Source organism: Eptatretus burgeri, chromosome 2 (assembly GCF_056783735.1).
Source record: "Eptatretus burgeri isolate ZD-2024b chromosome 2, Ebu_testis_v1, whole genome shotgun sequence".
NCBI lineage: Eukaryota > Metazoa > Chordata > Myxini > Myxiniformes > Myxinidae > Eptatretus > Eptatretus burgeri.
This window is the reverse complement of record NC_140962.1, coordinates 158764478-158791487: the sequence shown is the minus strand read 5'-3', so window position 1 is coordinate 158791487 and position 27010 is coordinate 158764478. Positions and strand designations below refer to the sequence as shown.

At 42.0% G+C, this 27010-nt stretch overlaps 2 protein-coding genes across 31 annotated transcripts in view; one reads left to right on the top strand and one right to left on the bottom strand.

Annotated features, from left to right (window-relative positions):
* The window catches only part of LOC147033690 (NACHT, LRR and PYD domains-containing protein 12-like), a 1146930-nt gene that overhangs the window by 237094 nt on the left and 882826 nt on the right, over positions 1-27010 (bottom strand). The window lies entirely within an intron of this gene.
* Positions 1-27010, top strand: part of LOC147033697 (NACHT, LRR and PYD domains-containing protein 12-like) — a 517878-nt gene that overhangs the window by 414695 nt on the left and 76173 nt on the right. For 8 of the 9 annotated variants that reach the window (XM_085871815.1, XM_085871814.1, XM_085871821.1 and 5 more), the window contains one exon: positions 811-891. The exons of the other annotated variant lie outside the window; for it this stretch is intronic. In XM_085871815.1, the coding sequence (XP_085727941.1) occupies positions 811-891 (81 nt within the window). The remainder of the gene's footprint in view (positions 1-810; positions 892-27010) is intronic. 9 annotated transcript variants of the gene reach the window in all.

Sequence of the window (27010 nt, the reverse complement as noted above, 5' to 3'; positions counted from 1 at the left end):
AAATTAAACACTGAGGGGTTCCTTGTCATCACTGATCAGCCAATCAGGGCCTTGAAACACCGTCGTGGATCAAACAACAAAATCAACCACTGATTGAGATTCCTGGACAAACCTCTCTGCGTCTCTCTCTCTCTCTCTCTCTCTCTCTCTCTCTCTCTCTCTCTCTCTCTCTCTCTCTCTCTCTCTCTCTCTCTCTCTCTCTCTCTCTCTCTCTCTCTCTCTCTCTCTCTCTCTCTCTCTCTCTCTCTTTCTCTTTCTCTTTCTCTTTCTCTTTCTCTTTCTCTTTCTCTTTCTCTTTCTCTTTCTCTTTCTCTTTCTCTTTCTCTTTCTCTTTCTCTCTCTCTGATTGAAAGTGAATTTATCCAGTTTTTCACCTCATTTGCTTCTTCTACAAACATTCAAACTTCACACAAACAAACCAAGTGAGCAGAACTTACCTCGCCACACCATTCCGTCCCCATTTCCCCCACTCCCACCCCTCGCCGGTCTGGCCCCATTTCCCCCCACCCCTCCCCATTCCTTCCCCATTCCCTCCCCCTCCCCCGTTAACATAACTCGAACCTGTTCATTGAGATGTTTTATTTATTTATTTCTCTTTTATACAAACTTGTTCCCACGATCCAGGGGACGATGTCTCACGGAAAGGGGGTTTGTTCTATTATCGGTCACGTGACCTTCAACGTGTTCATTTTCAGGTTATTTAATGATCTCTTAACCTGTAACAAAGATCCTTCTACGAGAACTCGTTTAACGAGAACTTTATACTGATGTTTCTTTGTTTCACTCCTTGGAGTTTTTATCTATTCACAGGTTAGAGAAATGTAACCTGAGCACCAAGTCTGGGCCCATCCTGAGGGACCTGAAGAACATCAACAACTTGGAGGATCTTGAGTGAGTCCTGAACTGTTATTGAGGTTTTTGTTCTTCTTCTTGTTCTGTTTCCCTGAACACGGATTAGTGAATTCCCATCACAGGTTTATAAATAAACTCCATGTTTAATTTCCTGTAAACTCCCTTTTCCTCATGCTCTGTTCGCGCGGTTTTGGAGTAGTGCGGCCTGTCATTTACACCACTCTTTAATTTACCTTCACGAGTGTTTGTAATTACACGATTCGAGTGTGTGAGTGATGCTGTGATTTAATTTACACTCTGAACACCATGAACACGTGATCGTTATAAGAGATGATGTGGGATACATAGATTTCCTCCCTCCTCCTCGTTTTCCCGCCTTCCCGTCCCTCAGTTCCTGAAACCCTCCATGTTCGGTTCGTCCGTTTGGTCACGTGTTCACCATTTTGTGTGTGAATTGTTCCTCTGTAATTAGTGAACCCTTTGTAATCATCACTGGAAAGGGTCCGTGGTGTAGTGAGGTTGGTCGTGTGAACACAAGACGGAGGAAGTTCATCAGTGATGAAGTTAAAATGGATGTTTTCGGACGGGATGAAAGAGATGATCGTACAGCTGATATGAAGGTGAAGTGAAGCCGTTTACCGATAGTTATTGGTAGTTTTTGGAACTTCTGGAAGAGTTACAACTACCACAACATCAGAATGACCGGAGAGGATGCTGCTGCCCACACCGAGACCGCCGAGAAGGTTCCATGATGGAGGAAGGTGGATATTCTCCAAAACAAATGTTCAACTTTGATGAGACGGGTCTGTTTTGTTGGAGGACGTCACGTGGGAGGAACATTTCTCATGAGGAGAAGATCACACCTGGGGGTGTTTAAAGGAGAGAAAGATCGCTTCACGCTGATGTTGGGAGGAGATGCTGAAGGTGATTGTACATTGAAACCGTTCATGGTTTACCATTCAGAAAATCCCAGGGATATGAAGGGATATGTTAAAAATGTCTGCCTGTCCATCGGTATTCAAATACCAAGGGCTGGATAACAGGTATTCCGTGTGTAACAGGATTAAGTGGAGCTCGACCAAATCACGACAGGGACGGGAAATGGCGGGCCAGGAACGACTTTATTCCAATCTACATATCAATACACAAGGATGTAAATCCACCACAACAAATAAAATGTTTTGTGAATATTTTATCTCCCAGTTTGTTACCGAGTTGAAGGAATATTGTGAGAAGGAGAATTTGAGTTTTATAATTCTCATCCTCCTCGATAATTCCCCAACTCATCCAACATCCATCCAGGACCAAACATGGAAATGTGTTTCTTCCACCCAACCACGACATCTCTAAATGAACCCATGGACCAGGGCGTGGTTGATACATTCAAGGCGTGTTATCTCCCGATAACATTTATAAACCTGGTGAAATCAACTGATAATAATCAGATGATTGTAAAGGAATTCTGGAAGGTCTTTACCAGAAGGGATGTTCTTTGTAATGTTGAGGAGTCTTGGAGGGAAATCACCCGTTCCTCCATGAATGGAGTATGGGGGAAGGTTTCCCCTCAATGTGTTCACGGCTTCAAGGGTTTGAATGTGAATAATGATTTGTCCAAAGCACGACGTCACATCGTCAAGATGGCCAACACTGTCGGCTTTGATGAGGTGGACGAGGGTGATGTGGTGGAATTGCTGGACTCGTACCTGGAGGAGCTCTCAACATCACTATCTTCGTCAAGGTCACGTAACACAGATGATCCCCCTCCTCTATAACTCCTCCACCTCCTTCACCTCATCACTTCCACAAACAACACATCAACAGCAGCAGGTAATGTCGTGTTAACATCCCCTTTATTTAATTTTTCTGTTTTTAGTTATTTATTAAATACAAAAGTACACAGTGGTGTTTACACAATGTTTCATTATTTATATCTTAAACATTACAATTTAAATAAAATAATCCACTGTGACAATAACAATGAGGACTGACGCAGCACTCCCCCGAACCTTCACCTGTTACATAATTTATTTTGGGGAAATTAGTTTAAATTTACACGTTTTTCATTTACACGATTCTCTTCAAGAACACAACGATGGTGTAAATCTAGAGGTTCCTGAAATTAGTTCAACATTTCATGGAAACAAATCAAACACTTCCTCTGTTCATATAATTATATAATTATAATTATAAATATGGTGAGGGTGATGTTGGAACATCGAGGTGTGTTCACCACCGTGGGAAGACAATTTAATCAACATGAGAAAACAATTTAACCACCATGGGAAAACAATATAACCACCGTGGAAAAAACAATTTAACCACCGTGGGAAGACAATTTAATCAACATGAGAAAACAATTTAACCACAATGGGAAAACAATATAACCACCGTGGAAAAAACAATTTAACCACCGTGGGAAGACAATTTAATCAACATGAGAAAACAATTCAACCACCATGGGAAAACAATTTTACCACCATGGAAAAACAATTTAACCAACATGATTAAACAATTGAACCACCGTGGGAAAATAATATAACCACCGTGGAAAAACAATTGAACCAACATGAGAAAACAATTTAACCACCGTGGGAAAACAATTTATCCACCGTGGGAAAACACTCACCACCGTGGGAAAACGATTTAACCACCGTGGGAAAAACCTTCTGAAGAAAGTAGACTGTGTCGTATTGATCATTCAACTATCCTCCAGGGTAAAAGAGGGGTGAATGTCCAAAACGTCAGTTTGTCTTTTCTTCTCCCCTTTGGTTAAGAAACCTCGATTAACGTTCTGTTCATTCCGTCTATTTTGATTATGACGTCATTTTGATAAATAAATCAAATGTATTCATCAATTTCCTTCATTCACACTTTTATTTTATTACGACAGAGCCAACTCGTCGCTTCGCTGATGGACCAATTAGTCATCGTATTTGCAGTGATGGACCAAGTGGTCATCTTCTTTGCCGTGATGGACCAAGTGGTCATCTTCTTTGCCGTGTCGGACTGATTCGTCATATTTGCCGTGACGGACCAATTCATCTTCGTATTTGCCATGACGGACCAATTAGTCATCTTATTTAAAGTGACGGACCAATTAGTCATCATGTTTGCTGTGTCAGACCAATTACTCATCATATTTGCCATGATGAACCAATTATTCATCGTATTTGCCGTGACGGACCAATTTGTCATTGTGTTTGCCATGACGGACCTATTAGTCATCGCATTTGCTGTGGCGGACCAATTAGTCATCCTGTTTGCTGTGATGGACCAATTAGTCATCGTATTTGCTGTGACGGACCAATTCGTCATCGTGTTTCCCGTGACGGACCAATTAGTCATTGCATTTGCCGTGACAGACCAATTAGTCATCGTGTTTGCCGTGATGGACCAAGTAGTCATCGTATTTGCTGTGGCGGACCAATTAGTCATTGCATTTGCCGTGATGGACCAAGTAGTCATCGTATTTCCTGTGACGGACCAATTAGTCATCGTATTTGGCAAAAACTTTTGGTGAGAAGGAGAAGGAAAGGAAGACAAATTTACCCATGCATCGAGTGCTTTATCCCCTTACCCCTCACCCCCCCTCGCCGTCCTCACGTCCTCACTCGATGAAGGAAAGAATAACACAGGGGAGCAGTTTCATCACAAAAGGAATGAAACACGAATAATATCGATATGAACCGAACAAACAAGGGTGTTGGGGTGAGAACGATGTGAAAGGGGGTAAACCAAAGATGCGAAAGTGGGGAACAACCAACAGCAAAGGAAGCTCCCAGCTCACCAAAACCACACAGCCGCCATGACGCCACACCAAGCTCACTGACTGCCGGTTTGGTGCGAGACAGAGAGAGAGAGAGAGAGAGAGAGAGAGAGAGAGAGAGAGAGAGAGAGAGAGAGAGAGAGAGAGAGAGAGAGAGAAAGAGAGAGAGAGACAGAGAAAGAGAGAGAAAGAGAGAGAAAGAGAGAGACAGAGACAGAGAGAGAGAGACAGAGACAGAGAAAGAGAGAGAGAGAGAGAGAGAGAGAGAGAGAGAGAGGGAGAGAGAGAGAGAGAGAGAGAGAGAGAGAGAAAGAGAGAGAGAGAAAGAGGGAGAGAGAGAGAGAGAGAGAGAGAGAGAGAGAGAGAGAGACACAGAGAGAGAGAGAGAGAGAGAGAGAGATAAAGAAAAAGAGAGAGAGAGAGAGAGAGAGAGAGAGAGAGAGAGAGAGAGAGAGAGAGAGAGAGAGAGAGAAAGAGAGAGAAAGAGAGAGACAGAGAGAGACAGAGAAAGAGAGAGACAGACTTTTGACTTATGAAGTCCTTTTATTAACACAAAATATAAAAAATAATAAAATAATTACATCAACCATTGGTGCATAAAAGCAATGAAACAAAGGAAGCGACAGAAAATTACAGAATTACAATTTAACAAATAGGAATAAAAGGAGGAGAAGGAGGAAAAAAGAATAAAATAAATAAAGAAAGAAGAGAACATTAACTTTGTACATTAACCAACAGCACACTACAAAAGTAGTACGAATTGCTTCTGACGAACCTCACAAATTCCTTCCTGCCATCAAGTATTCGTGAACTCATCGAGATTTTTACGATCTTGGGAGAAAGACAATTCAAGTTTTATTCTCTCTGACACGAGAGCAGTAAAGATAAACATGATGTCACATTGCCCGATGGGTTTTCCATTTAATTTTTCTCTCCTTGTGAGATATATTGCCAGTTTGCCAGTTGCTAAAAATAATCCAAAAATATATTTTCCTTATTATGTTTGGCATGAAAACCAAAAATAAAGTAAAGTAAAGAAAACACAACATTCATTTTGTGTGATACAAAATTAAACCAATTAAAGAAGGGAACCAATCTCACACAATTAATAAAGGCATGGAAACCATCTTCTGTACATTTACAAAATGGGCAACACGTAGATGGAGGAGAGGATTTACTTGTTCGCCAATTGGAAAGGACTATCCAGTGGATCAACCTCCACTGGAGATCACGGGACCTTTGAGTTCGAACTTGTTGTTCATAGAGTCCCATACAGTTCCAGAAGGGGGTCCGGCAGGCATCAGTCTCTTCCACCGAGTTACTCCGTTCAATGGTGTATCCCCGAGCAGTAATTTTACACAAAACTTGTAAAGTTCTTTTCTTGTTGCCTTTTAAAAAGAGGTTTTACCCCATTCTCATGGGGGTAAGTTGTGAGGAATAAACTGTTTGCATAATTGGAGAAAAGCTCACTCATTAAACAATGATTCATGTTCCTGGGTCCAAACTAATCCAAGTCAGAACCCTATCCGTGTGACCTCTCTCAATTCTTCACCAATCTCTCTTCTCGAGCGAGTTCCTGTTACGTCGGCTATTTCCTGTGCAGATTTCGACCAAGAACGTGAAACATTCCGGAGGTTCCGTACTTTTGTCATGCCAGCTGATATAAAATGTTGGCAGAAGTCCCGACTTCTGGGGATACTGGGGAAGAGAAGACGATAGAACAACGGTTCTTGAGCGAACATCTTCATTACATTGGTGTCTTGCTGGCGGCACACTGAAAGGCTCTGCCAGGCATTCAATAGACTCTGATAGAAATCAGAGAGAGAAGATGTGTGAACACATTGAAGCATGAGGAGAAAACATTCACGGCCATATCTGAGCCCTCCGCTTGCTGCAGAATGTGAGAAGCCAGGAGATGGTTTGGTGATTGCTATTCAGATAACAATTTTTTTCAGAGAGCATAGTCGAACGGCCATGATCTGGCTCCTAATGTCGAACATACCCTGGTCATCTTCGACCAATGGACGGCATATAATGGTTGGTCGTAACCAGTGAGGCATCCCAACCTCCCTGCCTCCAACAGTTGCTTTTGTTCTCCGTTTAACAAGTCTTCTGGTGGTTGCAGGCAAATGACCCTGTGCCACAAAAAGGAGGGAATTAAATTGTTTATGACCATGACCCGACCTCTACACGAAAGGTTTGGCTCGGATCTCTTCCACCTCCTCAATCTTTTTTGCATCCGTTCAGCAACACCATCACTGTTTTTCTGGCCGTATTGTGGAGACCCCAGAAAACCCTCAAGATATTTATCACCTTCATCCACCCATTTTACCTTTGGAGGAACATGTACTGGTGGGATTAGTGTCATTCCAGGTATATTACTTCTTACACAGGGAACCCATAGATAAAGCTTTTCTTTTTTTCCAGTTACACTTTCAAGATGAAGCTGAACAAAACAAGTCAAAACACCTGACAAGAGCGGCAATGTCATTGTCATCCTTTACAACCACCGAGACATCATCCGCATCTCCTGATAAAATAACTGAAGTGTACTCAGGAGATATAACCACTCCAGTGAGGTTCTTCCTGAGTAACACGAGAAGTGGTTCTAACACAAGGGTGAATAATAAGCCAGAGACTGGGCAGCCTTGCCTTCCCCCCTCTGTACCTGCATGGGGGAAACAAGCTCATTGTTTACCTTCACTATACTGGATGTATTATTACGTAATAAGTCAACGTAACTCCTGAAATTAGTCCCAAATCCATTAACTTCCAACACATGATTCAGAAAGCCATTGTCCATGCTCTGAAAACCCTTTTTAAAATCAAGAAAAATTAAACCAAAGTCAATCTGTACACAATTACCCTCCATTAAGTCTCTTCTGCAAACAATGTTATCATATCGAGATATGTCCGGGATACAATAACTCTGATCAGGATGAACCAGGTCACCGATTACTTTTGTTAGTCGATTTCCTCCAGCCAAGGGAGAAGGGAGAGCATCGCACGCGCGCCCCAGCCAATCGGCGGCTGACCACCTCAGGGGCGTCCTAGCCCCTGAGGTTTTTTGGCCAGATTTTGCCCAGCCAGATGGAGTGTTCGGCCCGATCAATGAAGAGCGGGCACAAGTCGCCCGACAACCCCTCGTCCAATCCGGAAGCGAGTCCCTCAGAGCGGGGCCCTTGACCCATCGGGGAGGGGAAGGATAAGAGGAGGTGGCGAGCAGTCGAGAAAAAGCAAGAAAGGTTTGCCTCTCAGAAAGCAAAAAAAGGTTTGCCTCGTCGAAGCAAGAAAGGTTCGCCTCGTCGAAGCAAGAAAGGTTCGCCTCGAAAAAGCAAGCAAGGTTCGCCTCGTCAAAGCAAGAAAGGTTCGCCTCTTCGAAGCAAGAAAGGGTCTCCTCGAAAAAGCAAGCAAGGTTCGCCTCTTCGAAGCAAGAAAGGTTTGCCTCGAAAAAGCAAGGTTCGTCTGGTAGAAAGAACGAAGGTTCGCCTCGTCGTAAAGGAGAAAGAGAGGAATCCTCGTCTTGCCTGCTGGCGTTCTCATCTGGTCCGTTCCCATGCTGGCTGGCGTCCGTGGCGTCGATCTTGGTCCCTGGTGCTTGGTGTTGCGTTGTTGGCGGCGGGTCCGAGTCCCGCTCCTGGATAAGCTCGAGCAGGCCGCACGAGGTGGACAGGTGCAAATACAGGCCGCGGCCATCATTACTCTGGGGGTGTGTGTGTGTGTGTGTGTGTGGTGCCAGTCTGTTAAGTAGAGTTGTTAAGTGCTTCTTTCTCACTGTAAATTTCCTGCATATTTGGATAACTCTGCTCTGTGTCTCCCTCTCGATTAATGTATTAATGATTAATGGGTGACGGCTCTACTGCTCCACCTGGTGGCTGTTCCTCACCACCGACCCCCAGCCCACAACAATATTAGGTCGGCTCACTGACCTAATCAAACGAAATGTAAATTGTTAATGACTAGTTCAAGAGAGATAAACCGGCCTTGAACAATCTCCCAGAACAGACATGACTCAGGTGTTTGCCCAGGTGTCAGGATGAAAGCAACACCCGCTGAAATAGAGAACCATTTGATAAAAACACACTGTCCCCCAACAAGACACCAACCATACTCTACATTGTGAGTTGTGTGTGTTTCCTGTAATAAAAGTATATCGATGTTCTTCCGTCTCATTGAACGTTTCACTTGAGCTTGGTGGTTGTGATTTTCACCTCCACCATTAATATATAAGGTACCAAAGGTGATTTTCTTCATTCCAAGGGTTTGGTTGGGTGTTGTGAAACCTCAACACCGGCTCTCGTCATGAATTTCCTGACACAGTTAAACTGTGACTTTGTTAAGGAGAAGTCATCGGCCTTTCTCATCATATCTTTGATAGTTTGAATAAATGAAAGTAGATCAGGACATTTATCTTTGATAACTGCATTTCACTGTCTATAAGTTTCATTCAGTAAAGAAAGAACCAGTTGAGGAGCTATCATTGGCTGATCAGATGGAGGCTGAGACAACTCAGACACCTCAACATCCTCATCAAGTTCTGACAAATCAGACAAGGTACCTGAGTGGTCGAGGATTTCAGCCTCCGAAGTCACTAATTGGATGTTCAGAATCTCTGGAGCTTCAGTGGAAAGTTCTTGTGTGTTTCCATCATTTCCATGGAGATCGTGATGCTCAGTAGGAGTTGAAATGTTGGTTTCACACTCTTGTGGAGCCTGATCTATCGATTCAATCGGAGATCCCAGAGTAATATTTTGAATTTGCATCGGTGAAGGGGGCACTGAAGAGGGACATGTTAAACACTGTCTGATCCTTCACAGAACTTCGTGATAGTAACAGTTCATTTGGGGGTTTAACACTTTCTTTAACATCACCATCTATTTCACCCAAACAACAATTTATATTCTCAGAAATAATCTGCAAACTTTGTGATGTATTTTCCTCAACTCCAGGACCTACTTCATGATCTTTTTTCTCAATACAGGATGTAACCAATCTGTTACATTCAATGAAAGCATGGGCCACATTTTCAATTACATCATAAAAAGGACAAAAAATCAGAACAGAAGAGTTAAACTTATGGAGTAATGTCTGTGTGACCAGGACTTGATGTGCTCGTCTCCAATTCAGGTCTCCAGTTCACCCAAGAGTGGGAGAACCATACATTTTGTTCCAAGCTAGAGTTTAAAAAGTTCCAGCTGGGAAGATCTCATTCCACCGATTTTTTTAATGTTTTGTAAAACCAGGTATACATGCTTCCAAACATATCTTGCAGATCGTCGTTTTCCACATGATGTGAAACACACCAATTTCCTCTAAGTTTGAGGAGAACACACCCTCTTGTTTTTTTGAGGCAATTTGAAGTTCAGGGAAATGGAGACGTGAGTCTAACACTTCATCCAACCCACTCCACCCGATGGTTAGTCGAAGAATGGTTTGAATTACTGCTTTCAAGACATTTTCCACAATTCGAGCAGAACGAACACTAATTTTTAAGGAAAGTGAGCTAACAGGTAGCCAGGTGTTCAAGGATGGCTGCAACAGGTCTCGCACTCTGTTTATTCCAACACTGGTGAAACAATGCATCAACGACCTTTTCAATTTCATGCATCATGAAATTCCAAAACATCAAGAAAGAGAGGTTGAAATTCCAGAGAATAAAATATTCTGAACTAATGGCTCCTGTACAAACTTTGGGCATCGTATGATACCTCGAAACGTTGCACTCCGAGGACTTGCCAAGCATTCAAAAGGCTCTGATGAAAACACGGGAGCTGAGACATGTTGCAGGTCGATGAGGAAATGTTCACAGTCATTTTTCAGATCTTCTGCTTTCTGCAACCAGGCGTTTGTGAGATGTCGCCAAGGAACACACTCACTCTGCAGTACAGTAAGCACTTTATCGTGGAAATCCGAAACGCCATTATTCGACTTGGGATATGCATCAGATTTTGACCACCCGCAATTCGGGATCTGCAGACCACGTCTGGGCCCAGTCAATGGTGGCCACCCCAGAAAAAAATCAGTCAGAAACCTCTGAATGCCTGTGACCAAGTATCGAGGAGGTTCAAGTGGGAATACTTTATGCCAAATAAATGGAACCACCAGGTTGTTTATGATTGACAACCGTGTTTTAAACGAGAAAAGTTGGTGCAATATTTTCCACCTTGCCAGTTTCTATTTTATTTATTCCAGGAAGTTGTCCGAATTTTTTTGTTCATACGCTTCAATTCCGAGAAATAATCCGAAATATTTAAACCCCTCACGACTCCAATGTATTCTTCATGGTAAAACAGGCAGGGACGGGGAAGGCGATCTTGGCCCACCCAAAAAGTTACACTTTTTTTCCAATTTACCCTTGCAGTGGAAGCAAGCTCAAACTGGGTAAGGCAACGAGAGACCTCAGAAACACCTTTTTGATTTGCAATAGCAACACAAATATCATCAGCATAAGGTGAAACAACGAGTTTGGAGTTTTGTGAAAGAGAGACTCCTCACACTGAGTTCTGGAGTAAAGCTAATAAAGGTTTAACGGAGAGATTGAAGAGCATACCTGATAGTGCACAGCCCTGACGGATGCCTCACTGAAAGGGGAAAGGGTGAGAAAGATCACAAAATTTACCTTTATTTACCTTCAGCAGATGAGATGCATTTTTGTACAATAACTAAACATAAGCAATAACTTTTTCCCCCAACCCTGTTCTCCTTAATACATCAAACAAAAACGAATGGTTAACACTGTCAAAAGCTTTTTCTTGATCTAAAAGTAAGAAAACAAAACCAGGAGATGCAGTTCGACCGAGACTGATCAAGTCTCTCACCAAAAAATATGATCGTAAATGGAACGTTCTGGAACACTGTGTGACTGATCAGTGCCAATCAAGAAAGAGATCACTTCCTTTCGACGGGTTGCAAGTGCTTTTGACAAGATTTTATAGTCCGTGCTGAGGAATGACACAGATCGCCAATTTGCGGTCTCAGGCAGGTTTCCTTTCTTCGGAAGGAGACACAAAACTGCCCTCCGGCAGCTCAGTGGCAATTCACCTTGTTCAACACTCTCCTGAAAGACCTCAAGAAGAGTAGGGCCGAGAATGTCCCAGAAAGCCTTGTAAAATTCAGCCGGAAGGCCGTCAAGTCCATGGGCTTTCCCATCTTTGCTCTCTTTAAGCGCAGCAGTAAGGTCTCCAAGAGAAAAGCCAGGATCAAGCAATTGTTGTTGCTCTTCAGATTGAGAAAGGAGCAGTTCAAACATCACATTCCTGTTCCACTCATTCACAGTTCTTATTGCGAAGAGTTTATAAAAATAGTCCTGTAGTTCATGCTTAATATCACTCTTGGAGATCAACAAATCACCACCAGAAGAGCGCAAAGCATGGATTTGTTGAGAGGTCTTGACCGTTTTTTCCAAATTGATGAACCCTTTGTTTGGTGTGTCAAGTTGGATTTTTCGTTCCGCAGTTGGACGAATGCATCGGCCGCCCATTCTTTCACCATTTCAGCCAAAAAGGTCCTTTTCTCCTACAACTGCTGGACTTTCACGCTGGACAATCCAGCTTTCTGCTCACAGATAAGTATCTCGTTTTTTAAAGCAGATATCACACCAAAAGTGTTGAATGTGCTGCAAGAGCAGTATTGTTGGAAAAAACATTTGATTTGGGACTTTGTGCAGCCCCACCATTGTCTTAAGTTCAAGTATGAACCCTTTTGTGACTCACATTTTTCCCATACCATTTTAGAAACTTCTATAAAATGTGCATTTTGTGGAAGTTTCAAATTAAAAGTCCAATATGCACTTCCACAGACATGATGAGGAAAGCCACACACCATAAAAAATCACGTGATGATCGGAAAAACCAGACGGCCTGATATAAAAGTTCTTAACAATAATTACCATTTCATGATGAACATAAAATCTGTCTCGGTGAGCCATCGTCAAAACATTTCTTGATGCATAAACCCATGTACACTGACGGATGTTATGGTTTTGTACCCGCCACACATCCACCAGTTAAACTTTTTAACTCGCTGTGCCAAAGGCCTTGCACTGGGTGGATGAGGCTCACAAGTGTTCCGATCAAGTTGTGGGTAGAGGGTGCAGTTGTAGTCACCCACAGACACAACAACATGGTCAAGTCAATGGTGCTTACATACTCTGCCAACTTATACAGAAAGGCACCTCTTTCAGAGTTAGCACGAGGACAGCAAACATTCGTCATGCAAATCTTCAGGTTACAACTGACAAATTGCACATATAGTAAGTAAGCTTTACAAATTTATTTCCAAGTTATCTCCGAAGGCTGGAGTCGAGGATGCAATACGATTGCCACACCAGCCTTGGCTTCAACAAGCGCACTGGAGAAAAAAAGGCAACCTTTAAAGATTCTACACCACATCCTCAGAAGACTGATTTGCATGCATCTCCTGCAGCATTAACACATCATTTTTTTCATTTTGAAAGACCTGAAACACCTGGAGGTGATGCACACAACTTCGGCCTCTATTGATGTTCAGGGATGCGACTTTCATCTCCATTATGTTAGTTATTCTTGAAGCTCCTTCCCAGCCCAGGTAACACATTTCCTTAACCTTTGGAATTGTGGATCTGAAATGTTAACCTGATAAGGTTCACCAATCATACTCCTTGCAGTTGTAATGAAATCGTGTAGATTCTGGAAGTCATCTTTGATTTTTACATGTCTTTTCCTGAATGTATCATCCAGGAATTTAATTACATTTTCTTGAGACACTAAGGTTGTGTCGTTTCCCCCCTCATCCTCTTGAGAGCATAAAGCACTGAAATGTGGGGTAGAAGAGGTTTCGTCTGAGTCAAGTGCTTCATCTATGGCCTCCCCTATTACTTGTGGAACACTTACTTTTAGCTCATGAGATCCCATGGGAACAGAAAGTTCTTCCCTGTTTACGGACCCCTCCGAATTTGCCTTGTCCATGTCTTTCCCCTCTACAACCCTTACATCATCATCTGTGAGGGAAGGGTTAACATTTAACTCACAGGGATTTTCCCCTTGATCTGTTACCCCTTCACTGTCAGACACAGTTAATTCGTCTGAACAAGTTTGGCTATGAGGACAAACACTGAAGACATCCTGAGACACTGCACTATTCTCTGTTTCCCGCTCAGAGTCAGCAAGCGAAGCTTCCATACCCGCACATAACTCCGGTACCACCATGGGGTTTCCGATGTGGGACATACCTTGGAGGCCACGTGATCCTGACACGATCTGGACCTTATTCTGCTCCTCGGCATCAAAGGCATCAACGTTTGTCCATTTTTGGCCTTTTTTCCTGGTATCCATAACCGATACCTCCATATCGTCCACACTTTCCTGCACAGTGGATTGTAAAGGAGAGGAATCAACCACTTTCACTTCCTCCTTCGGTGGGGGTGTATTAATTACGTCACGATTACACACCCTCTCTCCAACACCGGTCGGGGTGGACGAGTCTAACGTGTCACACACTTCAGCTGGTGTGGGTGCGGGGCTCGGCTCCCGATTCACCTTCTCCCCATTAGTTTGTGGTGAGGAAGAATCGTTCCTCACCACACCTTCACTTTCTTGCGGTGTAACCGCATTGGGACAAACACTCTTTATATGGCCATATGCCCCACACCCAAAACACGTCATGACCTCTGAGGAGACAAACATTTTATATTCAAAACCATTAATTTTTACACTTGGTGCGACATTTAGTGTTTTTTCATTTTCAGGGAGAATCATAAAAACCACTCTTTTAAAGGACATGACGTGTTTAAACTTATCGCTAACATTACACATCGGCACCATTGAGATCCTCGACACAACCTTACCGAACTTCTTTCACTGGTGACACAAGTCCTGGTTCCTTATAAATGGTGGAATATAACTAATATTAACTTTAACTGTTGGGGCCTGTAAAGCGAACACAGAAAGGTAAGTGTTCGTTTCGATAAACAGGCCATGCTCAACCACCGTGGCTACCACGTGTTCCTCCGACACAAACACCACAAACTTCTTATTCATGCGACAAGCAGCACGAATGTTATGTGATCCAACGATGTTACCAATGGCGGAAAGCACATCGACCAGTTCCTCCTCACTTGGAGGGAAAGAAAACACACCGTGTTTACGAGTAAGTGACTCGAACATCTCAATGCGGAAACGTTCACCCGCCATTCTAACTCAACAAAACAAGTTAGTAAACATTACCGAGAGAATAAGGCGTACACAAACACCAAGATATCAATCGATTAAAGTCGAGAATCAATGAAGAAAACGGTCGCAGTGAGAGAAAAAAAAGTCGCAGTGAGATCCCAGGACTTGGGCTTACGAATTTCTCAACACGAGACAGTGGGCTCTCTCTCTCTCTCTCTCTCTCTCTCTCTCTCTCTCTCTCTCTCTCTCTCTCTCTCTCTCACTCTCTCTCTCTCACTCTCCCTCTCTCTCTCTCACTCTGTGTCTCTCTTTCTCTCTCTCTCTCTCTCTCTCTCTCTCTCTCTCTCTCTCTCTCTCTCTCTCTCTCTCTCTCTCTCTCTCTGTCTCTGTCTCTGTCTCTGTCTCTGTCTCTGTCTCTGTCTCTGTCTCTCTGTCTCTCTGTCTCTCTGTCTCTCTGTCTCTCTGTCTCTCTGTCTCTCTCTTTCTTCTCCAGACAGAAAGGAAAGAACACGGGAAAAGTTCAAAAGTAGAATAATGAACACATGTGCATCGAAAAATGGGGAATGTGGAAATACCAAACAGCAATGCAGAGTAGGAGTACTCATGACACAAAGCAAGGAGTAGCCATGACAGCACACACAATGTATCAACAGCCAGCAAGGTGAGAGAGGTAGAGATAGAGGGAGAGAGGGGTGTAGAGAAAGAGAGGTGTACAGAGAGAGAGAGAGGTGAGGAGAGAGGGAGAGAGAGAGGTGTGGAGAGAGAGAGGGACACACACACACACACACACACACACACACACACACACACACACACACACATAAACAGAGAGTGAGACACACAGAGAGACAGAGACAGAGACTGGACTTTTAAATCCTTTTATTACAAAAGTATAAAAGAAAGTAGTTTTTTTAACAATCAAATCGGGATAAAATGAAACCGGTTATAAACAATTATATTCGAGAAGAAAACATCAACAACAAGAGGTTAAATTACCAAGGTAATCACAAAGTAAATTATTAGAAGTTTAAAGATTGAGCACCAAACGTCCATCAGATATTTTACAAAGTCATCATTTATACACCACCATGTCTCAAAAAGATCAAATTTCCAGAAAAGCTAAAAGAGTGAAATTCAAGTTTTATCCGGCTTTCACAAAGTCCTTCCAACATTGTTCTATATCCGTACCAGACAAGTCATTCTTTATCTTTGATTCACTTGTTTTGTTTAATGGGGAGATTAGAAATGCTTGAAGAAGAGAACCTGCTGAATGAAGAGTTCCCTTGGAACAGGGATATTCTGGGGGCAGTGGAGCCGGTGCAGGGCCCACCACCTGAGATAAAGAATGAATGAGTGAAGAAAGCCATCGATGAAATGAAGAATGGTAAAGGGGCGAGCAGCACTGGTATTGGTGCAGAGATGCTGAAGGCATCTGGTGATATTGGAGTGAATTTAATTACTAAATTGATAAATGTAGTTATAAGGGAGACATGTGTCCCAGATGATTGGTTGAAGAGTGTGATGGTGGATATTTGTAAAGGGAAGGGTGATGTCTTAGTTCAGAGCAACTATAGGGTTCTGCAGTTGCTGAACCATGGAAATAAAGTGGTCGAGAGAGTGATGGATAAATTAAGAAGAGAGAGTGTTAATATACATGAAATGGAATTTGGTTTCATGACACGAAGGGGCACAAGAGAGGTCATTTTAATTGTTTGGCAATTATAAGAAAAATATCTGGGAAGAAGAGACAACTGTCCATTGTATTTGTGCATTTGGAGAAGTTGTTTGATGGGGTTCCTCAGGAAGTGGTGGAATGGTCCGTGAGAAAGTAACGTGTGGAGGAATGGTTAGTTAGGATCGTCATGGCAATGTATGATGGCCCAAAAACCTCTGTGAGGGGAAATGGAGTGCAGAGTGTGGATGTTGAAGTGAAAGTGGGTGTTCATCAGGGATCAGTCTTGAACCCAATCCTGTTCATCATCGTGCTTGAGGCTATGTCACAGGAATTTGGAGAAGGCTCACCTTGGGAACTCCTGTACAATGATGACCTGGTGTTGATAGCCGACAGTGTGGAAGAGGTAATGGGTAAATGTACAGTATGGAAGGAGGGTATGGAGGCCAGAGGACTGAAAGTGAATACAGGGAAAACAAAAGTACTGATTAGTGGTGCAGGAGAAGGAAGTGTGGAAAAAAGAGGGAGGTGGCCCTGTGCTGTCTGTGGAAGAGGTGGAGGTAACAATTGATTATTGTGTAAATCCTGTATCTGCTGGGTGTACAAGAGGTGTAATGGCATCAGGGGTAGACTGCAGGTGGTACCTGACTTAAAATGTGCTGTTGGCGCAGGTAAACAAGTGACTCCAGTGAGAGTGGAAATGTTAGTTTAGATAAATTATGTTACCATGGTGATATGATTAGTGCAGGTGTTGGTGTGGAGGCAGCAGTGAATGCAAGAATTATAAGTGGCTCGAGGAAGTTTAGGGAGTTGTTACCCCTATTGACATCGAAAGGGACCTCTCTCTGATTGAGGGGAACACTTCATGCAGCTTGTGTTAGAAGCATGATGCTGTGTGGAAATGAAACATGGCTGATGAAAAAGGAGGATGAACGGAGATGTGAACGAAATATAATCAAAATGGTGAGGTGGATGTGTGATGTGACTGATGGATAGGAAATCAAATGTGGAATTAAGAGGAAGGTTAGGTAGAGAAAGCATGAGTGAAGTTATTCGTTGGGGTTGGTTGAGATGGTTCAGACATGTGGTGGGGTAGTTGTGTGAGGAGGTGTCTAAATATGAATGTGAATAGATGGAGAGCTCGAGGCCATCCGAGGAAAACATGAGATGTGTTGTGAAGAGATGATCTTAGAGTGAAAGGCCGAACAAGAGGCCCAGTAAGAGATCGTGCAGCCTGGAAAGCAACCATGAGGTGATCCACGGCAAACACATGCAAGCATGGAAACGGTGGTAAAACGATGATAATGATGATGATGATGATGTTGATGATGAAGGAAGTGAAGAGAAAGCAACTTTGTTCAAGTCCATCAGGAAAAGCTCCTCAGCATGAACAACATTCTCAACTTGACCCAAAATGTGGTTTCCAAGGTATCTCCAAGGTAAGAGTGGTTCATGTAAAAAGGACCAAATGGTACGAAGACGGAAGGCCATCATTCATCACTTTACGTTGACAATTCCTTGACCACCCTCAGATGTTGGTAAATTTAACTTTTCTGATCACAGACAATGTTTTCCGGACCAGAAAAAAATGAGGAACACTCTTCTGTATTTCATCAACCAAACCAGTGGGTGGTGACAGAGCCAGAACTTTGTGCCATGGGATGGAAGTAACGAAGTTGTTTGTTACCAACACTCCAACACATTGACACTCTTATCATTGGCAGAGTAGGGCTTAACATTTCAGTAAAAGTAATTTGATGTGTTCAGGCAAGCCTTCCCAGTTACACCTCATGAAATTAACAGGACCATGAAAAATTCCCCAAAACTTGATCCCATATCTCATCCAAGTGACAATTGTGGGGAAGTGGGGGTAGGTAAGTGGGGGTAGATAAGGGGTTTGAGTCACAGTGCTTTTGTTTTTAACCAGTTGATTTTTGCTGATTAAGCTTTGTTAAAGATCTATAAACCATGCATTATCTTGACATTGTCATAAGAGTTTTTGTTGTGAACACACATATCGTCGGCATAAGTAATGATCTTTATAGTTGGGTTTAAACCTCGAACAGTGAAACCACACAGAGACTGACACAGCGTGTTTAAGAGGGGTTCAAGGGATAGGGCGGAAAGGCACCTGAAAGAGGACAACCCTGTCTAACACCTCTTTCAGGACAAAATGAGGACACAAATTCATTGATAATATTGAGTAGAGCAAATATATAAGAATAACATAAATGTAAACATGACAAAATAAATGATCCAAAACCAAATCGTTTTAAAACTTCGGACATGTGTTCATGAGAAACATCATCAAAAGCCTTCTCCTGGTCAAGGAAAATGAGGTGAACACGTTTTTGAGAAATGTCACAAACATCAATCAAATCATGAATAACAGAAAAGTTGTCATGGATACGATGACCAGGAACACAATAGATTTGATCCATGTTAATAGTCAGGGATCCAGACCCATGATTTTAAGATGGACCAGACACCACTTCCTATACTTTGCAGGCCTCGTTTTTTTTTAGTTTGGTGTCTCAGGATGAAGAATCAAGAGGCCTGCTCGGGCATCTCGATTGCGAGCACATCACAAATTGTATTTGAACATACGTACCCACCAAAAAATGAGTGCGATTTTCGGTATCACTAATTTTTCACAAAATGTTTCATAATTTCCTCAAGTGTCAAGTTAGACAGTTACTTTCAACCCCTAGTAAGGACTTTGGCATGATCTTTCATATGCTGAGGGCAAATGTGTCGAGTTTTGCCAATTCGAGGTTGAAAAAAATGATTTTTCAGTCAAAATTGCCTGCAAAATTTGCTAAATCAGCAATAAATATTGTTTTCATTTGTCTTAAAATCAATGAAACAACTAATATTATTATTATGTTGTCAAAGGAACATAGTAGATGCAATAGGGACCACTGGTCGTCATTATAATAATAATAATACCGAATATAAATACATGTACATGTGTTCATACACATACACATACATATACATGTTATATACATGTATATACAATGAACATTATTTTGCAGATAACGGTAAACCACACTTTTTCTTGCTTGAATGGTGGTTTGGATGTGCACGCAACATGAGCAACAGGTTTCTAACAAATATTTATTACAGATTATGATCGTTTAGACATTATTATATGTATATTAGGTTGTGTGTTGCATAGCAGTGCTACACTCCACAGACACATACTTAGTACATCATGTATCTACCTATTGATCCGGAAGATGGGACCCGTGATTACAAGTATACAGTTAGTTAAGATTGTGAATAAAATAATTAAGAACTAACACATCTATTGATTTAACATGCATATGCCTTCATGTGAATGAACATTTAAATTATATACTTGCAGGTGTGAACAATGGCTGAACCTGAACGCAAGAAAAAACGACAGTCCACTTACTTTGATCGATGTGTGATCTGCCAGCAGTCCTCGGCTGAGACAGTGCAGAAACTAACCGAGAAGGGATTCCAATCATTTTTATCTGCAGTAACCCACCGACTCGATGATGCGGCGCTCAGATTGCAAGATGAAATCACTGCAGGCGAGGAGGATTTTTTGTCTAATGGTCCATTGTGTCATGCCAAGTGCCGAAATGCCTACACAAACAAAAAAAACGGTCGCACAGAAAATGAAGTCACATGTATCCAACACAAGTGAAGAAACCGACGGCGGCGCATTGTCCTCCTACATAGATGGCGCATTGTCCCATGATCCGAACAACATCATCTTCTTAAATTCTGTGCGTGACAAGTACAGGGCTTGGTTGTCAGACAGTGGGGCCTCCCTGAGCTCTTCTCGATCATCATCTATCAAAAAGAGGATTGAGCACTACTACAAACAACATGGTTCACCCATCATGATCGTACCACAGAGAGGACAATCCTCTATAATCTGTTCATCAGATATGTCAATAGGATATCTTCTTGCGAAAGTCGCCAGTATGAAAGATGAAATAAGTCCCGAAGAAAGTGCTGATGAAAGTGAAGACGACTCTACTGAATCGAACGGTATTCGTGAAAGGACTATCACCTTCTACCTTTCTGCCAAGTCCTTACAAACAGATATCAAGGCGACAGCTTCGCAGCTAAAGAAAAACAGAAAAGAAGACATCGACACATCCATGCAGATAACATTTGACGCTGCGAATGACCGTCCACCTGTTTCGCTGTATAACCATGTGGCCGGGCTGATTACTGACGCAACACCTGAACTTACAGACCCTAACACGAGAGTGCAACTGAAAGAGTGGGAACGCAAGAAAGTCCTCAATTTGGCCCAAGATATCAGTGCAGCTGTGGCAAACACTCTAAATCCAAAGCACATTGGATCAGCATTACATGTATTGAAACAAACAAGGAATAAAGAGATTGTAACAATGATGAACCATTTTGGAAATAGTATTAGCTATCAAGACGCACAGAGGTATATCACCACTCTGGCACAACCCACTGATGAACCAGAACAAGACAAGCCATTAATCCCATCTAATTTAAAAAGTGGACTATTCACTCATTGCGCCATTGACAACTTGGATTTTCACGAGCACACTCCAGATGGTATCACAATGCATGGGACAACGCACAACATCTCCCAATATCCAAGGATTACGGATGATCTCTCAAGTACCTATGCTTCAGTACCATTAGCTAAATCCAGAAAAGCTTCTTGTACAGGGATTCAGCCCTTCCATACCAAAGACAGTGGGTTTGACCTTGCAAGATTGACAGCGTAGTCGTTCTATGAGTGGTGTTAGTCTGACACACGAAGAACATGCAACTCATTTATTATCAGACCACACAGTTTCTTGGCAGTTGATACAAAACGACTGATTTCAAACTGTTGGCCATGACAGCGTCATCTCATGGAATGCCTTTCATGCCTTTTGGTGGAGGAGACCACATCACAGACATTGATTGGATATGGGTCATTCTTCCCAGAATCTCCAACAAAACCTGATGTCGTTTAAGCTTCAGTTGAATACTGTATCACAGTCACACAAGCACTCGGCCAACAGCATTGTGTACTGACGTGCGACCAAGCCATATACTTAATAAACCTCGTACTTCAAAAGAAGAAGCCAGAAAAATATAAACATCTGATACTACGTATGGGGGGCTTCCATATAGCTAGTAACTTCCTCGGAGCTTTTGGAAAACTCTTTAAGTCCTCTGGTATTGAAACTCTCATTGTGGAATCCAAGGTGTTTCTTGGTGGAACCATGAGCAAGCTCATGGCTGGCAAGGACTTCTACAAGATGGTACGATGTCATACTCTGGTGATGTCTACTATGCTGAAGCTGTACTGGGAAGCTTTTGAATCATGGACTCTGGACGAACCTGGTGTTTATCTTGATGTGATGGCCTCACTCAACGCAGCGATTCGTAAGCTAGCAGAAGCAGTTGCCCATGAAGACACCACCGCCGCATTGCAGGCACAAGCCGAGATGATCGCAGTTGCAGATGATGTTCAAAAGTTGTTGTCGGATTTTGAGAATACACTGTGGAACTCGCCTACAGTCAAGCTTTGGATTATGTACATCAACATGGTACTCCTCCTCAAACGGTATATAGCAGCAGAACGAAAAGGGTGCTGGGAGGACCATCTCACTGACCTCGAAAATATGCTACCTTACTTGGTTTACGCTGGTCATATTTTTTTTTCAAAAAACTTTATTATATTAAATTTAATTGTATTCACTATTTTAGGGGAGGGAATTGGCCAACAAATACATACATATATATATATATATATATATATATATATATATATATATATATATATATATATATATATATATGTTAAATGAATATTACTTGACCCTACTGTATCTACTAGAAGTTATTTTGAGAGCACAAAATCAAGTTGAAGATGAATGAAAACATATTTACTGCTGATTCAGCTATTTTTGGGGGTCAATTTGCACTGAAACTTAATTTCTTCAACCTCTAATTGGTGAAATTTGACACATGTGACCTCAGCATATGAAAGACCATACCAACGACCTTACTACGGGTTGAAATCAACTGTCTAACTTGATATTTGAAGAACTTATGAAACGTTTTATGAAAAATTAGTGATACCGAAAATCGCACCCATTTTTTGGTGGGTGCGTATGTTCAAATACAATTTGTGAGATGTTCGCAATCGAGATGACCGAGCAGGCCTCTTGATTATTAATCCTAAGACACTAAACTAAAGAAAAAATGAGGCCTGCAAAGTATAGGAAGCGGTGTCTCGTAACTCCTAAAATTGCGGCCTTTCTGAGTTTGGATCCCTGACTATAATAATGTCCTTGAGGAAGGGGGAAAAGCGTGAAGCAATATCCTTGGAAAATATCTTATAGTCCGTGCACAGTAACGACACCGGTCTCCACTGTGAAATGAGCAAAGGATCACTTTTCTTTGGAAGCAAGGTAAGTACTGCCCACCTGCAGATCAATGGGAGTTCATTGTTTTTGAGATTCTCCTGGAACACCGAGACCAGTTCGGGGCCAATTAGGACCAAGAAATATTCAAAAAATTCTGCTGGCAATCCGTCAATGCCAGAGATGATTTTCCTTTGCCAAGGCTCTTTAGCGTGATGTAGAGTTCCTCAAGAGAGTGGTTTCTCCCGGCTCTGCCTTTGTTCTGCGGTTAAGGTGGAAATACCATCAAACAAATGGGGGACATCATTGAAATCAACCTCTGTTGTCTTATACAGGTTGGAGAAAAAAATAATCTTCCCTCTTGATTCCTTCAGGGTGAGTGATGACAGAGATGTCAGGGTGTTTTAGGATGGTAATTTGAGGGTGAGGAACCTTCGACTCAAAATGGAAGAAAAACCAGGTTGGTGTGTCCAGGAGGTTGAGATGTTGAAAATACAATCTTGTTAATTATCCTTGTGTTTGGTTCTCAATCATTGTGTGAAGGAATCCCTTCTTCTCGTCAGTCTCAGTATTTGTTGGGGGGGGGAGGGGTAATTTTTCCGTTTTCTTTGGATCTGTAGAATTTCCTTTTCCAAAATGGCCTTTGTTTTACGTTCTTCTTGTGTTGCAAAGAAACAACACCTTGTGTTTACCTTTTTGGTGAAAGTCGCTTCATTGTTCCTTGGTATGATCCCAGCATAAACCCTGATTTATAAACTGATGTTTTGATTTACTAAAATAGACCAAACATCTTTAAACGTGGTGCGAAAAGAAGGGGTTTCTAAAATGGTGACATTTAGTTTCCAGAATGGATGATGATTCAAAGATAACTGTGGGTGGTAACTCACAGTAATCAAGTGGTGATCTCAAAAACCGGAGGGGGAAATTCCTGTGGTGGGGAGAGATTGATAAAGGGTGAATTTACATCGATCCGTTGGAGCCGAGCTGAGGATACCTGGTTATTTGTAACCTGACACCAGGTAAATCGATGGGTCATGGGGTTTTGTTAACACCAGAGATCATGGAATCTAAAATATCTTATTACATTGGTTGGTAATTTCGCCGGTCTGGGACGGGGTTCCTACCATTCCTGTCCAGATTCGGTTGTGAAGTACAATTAAAATGACCCGCCATGATAACACACCTTTGTAAACACATTTCCCTCGTGTAAGACCCTAACCTGGTGTGGAAGCGTTGTCCGTCCGTCCTGTTTTGAAAGAGTATCAACATTCAATAATGTAAAATTAATGTTATTAGTGGTAAACTTGATGGAGGTTAAGTGTCCTGGGATTATATCCTGCAAGGAAAGATCTGATGGATGGAAAAGGGGGTTCAATAGAAAATCAACCCCAGCAGGACGGGGATTGGAATCTCTGAAAAAACTGATCGTTTTTATCATGGGGTTCCATTCTACACGGGATGATGGAGTGGTATGGGTCTTTTGTAAGAAAAGTACATCTTGTTTCCTTTGTCGTGTGAGGTTAACCACTTGAAGTTTACACAGCTGACTCGCTCCACCATTGATATTTAAACTACCAAAGATCATTGTTTGAGTTCATCTCTTGTTTTCACAATGTCCTTCTTTAACCTGGTACACTGAGGTTCAGTGAAGTGGTGATGGCTCGGCCGGTGGATCATGTTCCTCTCCGTGTTGATAAACCCGTGCAGGTCAGGAAAATGATCTTTGATATCGATTTGTCTTTTACTGAAAGTGTGGTTCAGCATTTACAAAATTTGGGTTGTTGATACGTTTGATTGGTTTGTTGTGTTGAAATCCTCCATTTCATGAGATTCCCCTTCAGACATGTCGGAACCACAATCCGGGATACTAGACTGGTCGGAAATCTGATAAATGTGCTTCTATAAAATGCTGGAGGCATTTTTGAGGAAAAGTTGACAAACCACTTTTATATCATAATTTGGGAATGCTGAGTCCATTTTTACTGTCGTTCACCCTCTCCTGTGACTCTAAATGCCTCAAAATGGCCAAAAACAAAATGGCTGCCAAATATGCTATTTTACTGAATTTTTTGCATACCTCCCGAAATTGAACACAACGTTGAGTCGTCTCCTCATTCAAAATGCATCATGATGCACAAAGTTATACTCAAATATGCAAAATACTGTTATTAGTTTCTTAACATAGTTTCATGGTGTCCTCGTCCGGGAGCAGAGAGGGTTAACCCTGCATTGTTGTATTAAATTTTTTTAATGTTGATTTTGGTCGCCAAGGGTCTCTATTTTCAGAAACAGCTTGATGACATGTTGTCACACTTGAGCAATTTGAAATATTCAATATGGCCGCCATTACCGATAAATGACCATAACTCCCTAACTATTCACCCGAGGAAGGTGATTTTTGTCTCTATACCCATGTTTTAGGTGCAAGCTATCCATTAGAACGAAGTATTATGTTAATATCGCATTACATAATGGTAATATCCAATTTGGCTGCCAAGATGGCCGCTGTCACACTAAAACTGGCATATCTCCTTAACTATTGACCCCAAATTAGTCATGAAGGTGTCTATCACTGGGTATTTTGGAGATACCTATCTGTATCAGATCAAAGTTCATATACTGATGATGTCATCTAGAAATCCAAGATGGCTGCCAGTTTACAAGCACTGGTATATCTTCTATACTATTCAATCTTGGGGAAAATATGAAAAGGTAAATAACCACAGGTGTTATATTATAACAAATGTTCTTTAATTTTAAATCTGAATTCTCACACAGACTACCAAAAGCATATTATACAATTCATATTTAAGGATGGCTACCACTTCACCAAATAATTTACACTGTTGTACATTGTGTTGCCCATGTGCATCGCAAAGACATGCAATCAACTATGATGTCGGTTTACAGCAACCCTGATTATAGCAGGCGCAAAATATTGTGCATTTCATGTTTGCATAGTTGCAACTACAAGCACGTGAACTGAATGGAGTAGTACTGTGGCATCCACATTTTATTAGACGTAGTACCATCTCTGGGGCTAGTTCGACTTCATCAGGGAGGGTGACTGGTTGAAGGGACTTATTTTGGTCATCCTTTACCCAACCATATTCCGTTGAGTCCAACTCGGGTGGATTCTGCGCTTCCAGTGACTGCCATACCAAAGCCTGATGGCGAGCTCTTTTAACATTTTCCTTGAATGCCTCAGTTGTTGGTGGCAAGGTACACAACTTCGGTGTTGATGACCCTTTGCCTGTTTTTGACAGCCATACCTTTAACCTTGTCTCTGACTTTATACTACACTTTGTTTGTCCATAGCACGTGGAAATGAAGGAGGTAGCCTGTTGAATAACAGATTCCATAGAATGCCCTGGTGCACCCAACAAGTTAAGTGAGTGCCCCGATCGAAGTTTTTTGAGTACAGTGGCCTTTCCAATTCCAAAATAGGAGCCAATGGTGTCACAGCCAGAAAGTGCATGTGCCGGGAGTTTTCCTTCGACTATCTCAGAATGCTTCTGCACAGTTTTGCCTATATCAACCATGTCTTCCTTTTTCACACGCCTCATGGTGTCTTCTTGGACTGTTTCACCACTGTTACTATCTGGTTGTGTGAGCAGCATGGCAAGGGAATGGGTGGATGACTTTCCGTTTGGAGACGATATGTCAGAATCAAAATTGTCTACAATAACCTGAACCAAGCTTGAACTTGAAGTTGATAGGCCTGGTAGTGAAGGTTCCATGGTTGTAGCTTTGGCAGCTGAATGTTTAAAATGCCGTACTTCATCGAAGGTACATGTAACACCATACTCTTGTAACACGTTGATGAGTTTTTTTGATCTCCTCATCTTGATGCCAAGAGTTATTTGCAAACTAGTAGGCTGGTTTTTCATCACCCCAGTTATCATTGAACCAATGAGAAGTGCAGGTAGTGCCCTATCTCAGTTAGGAGACAGCTTCCCTAAAAGTTTCATCAAAGTGTCACTCACAGTCTCTCTACATTCCTGTCGGTTAACCCAAGTATCATAACAATCTTTATCTAATGTTATTAGTTTGACCTCATGCCTGAAGACTTTGCACAGTTTGTTGATTGTTACATCAATGTCATCGTCCTCGTCTTGAACCAATCGCATACATTTTGAAGCTATAGATCGCAAGCTAACAATGTCTGCTAACCCTGGAGACTTTA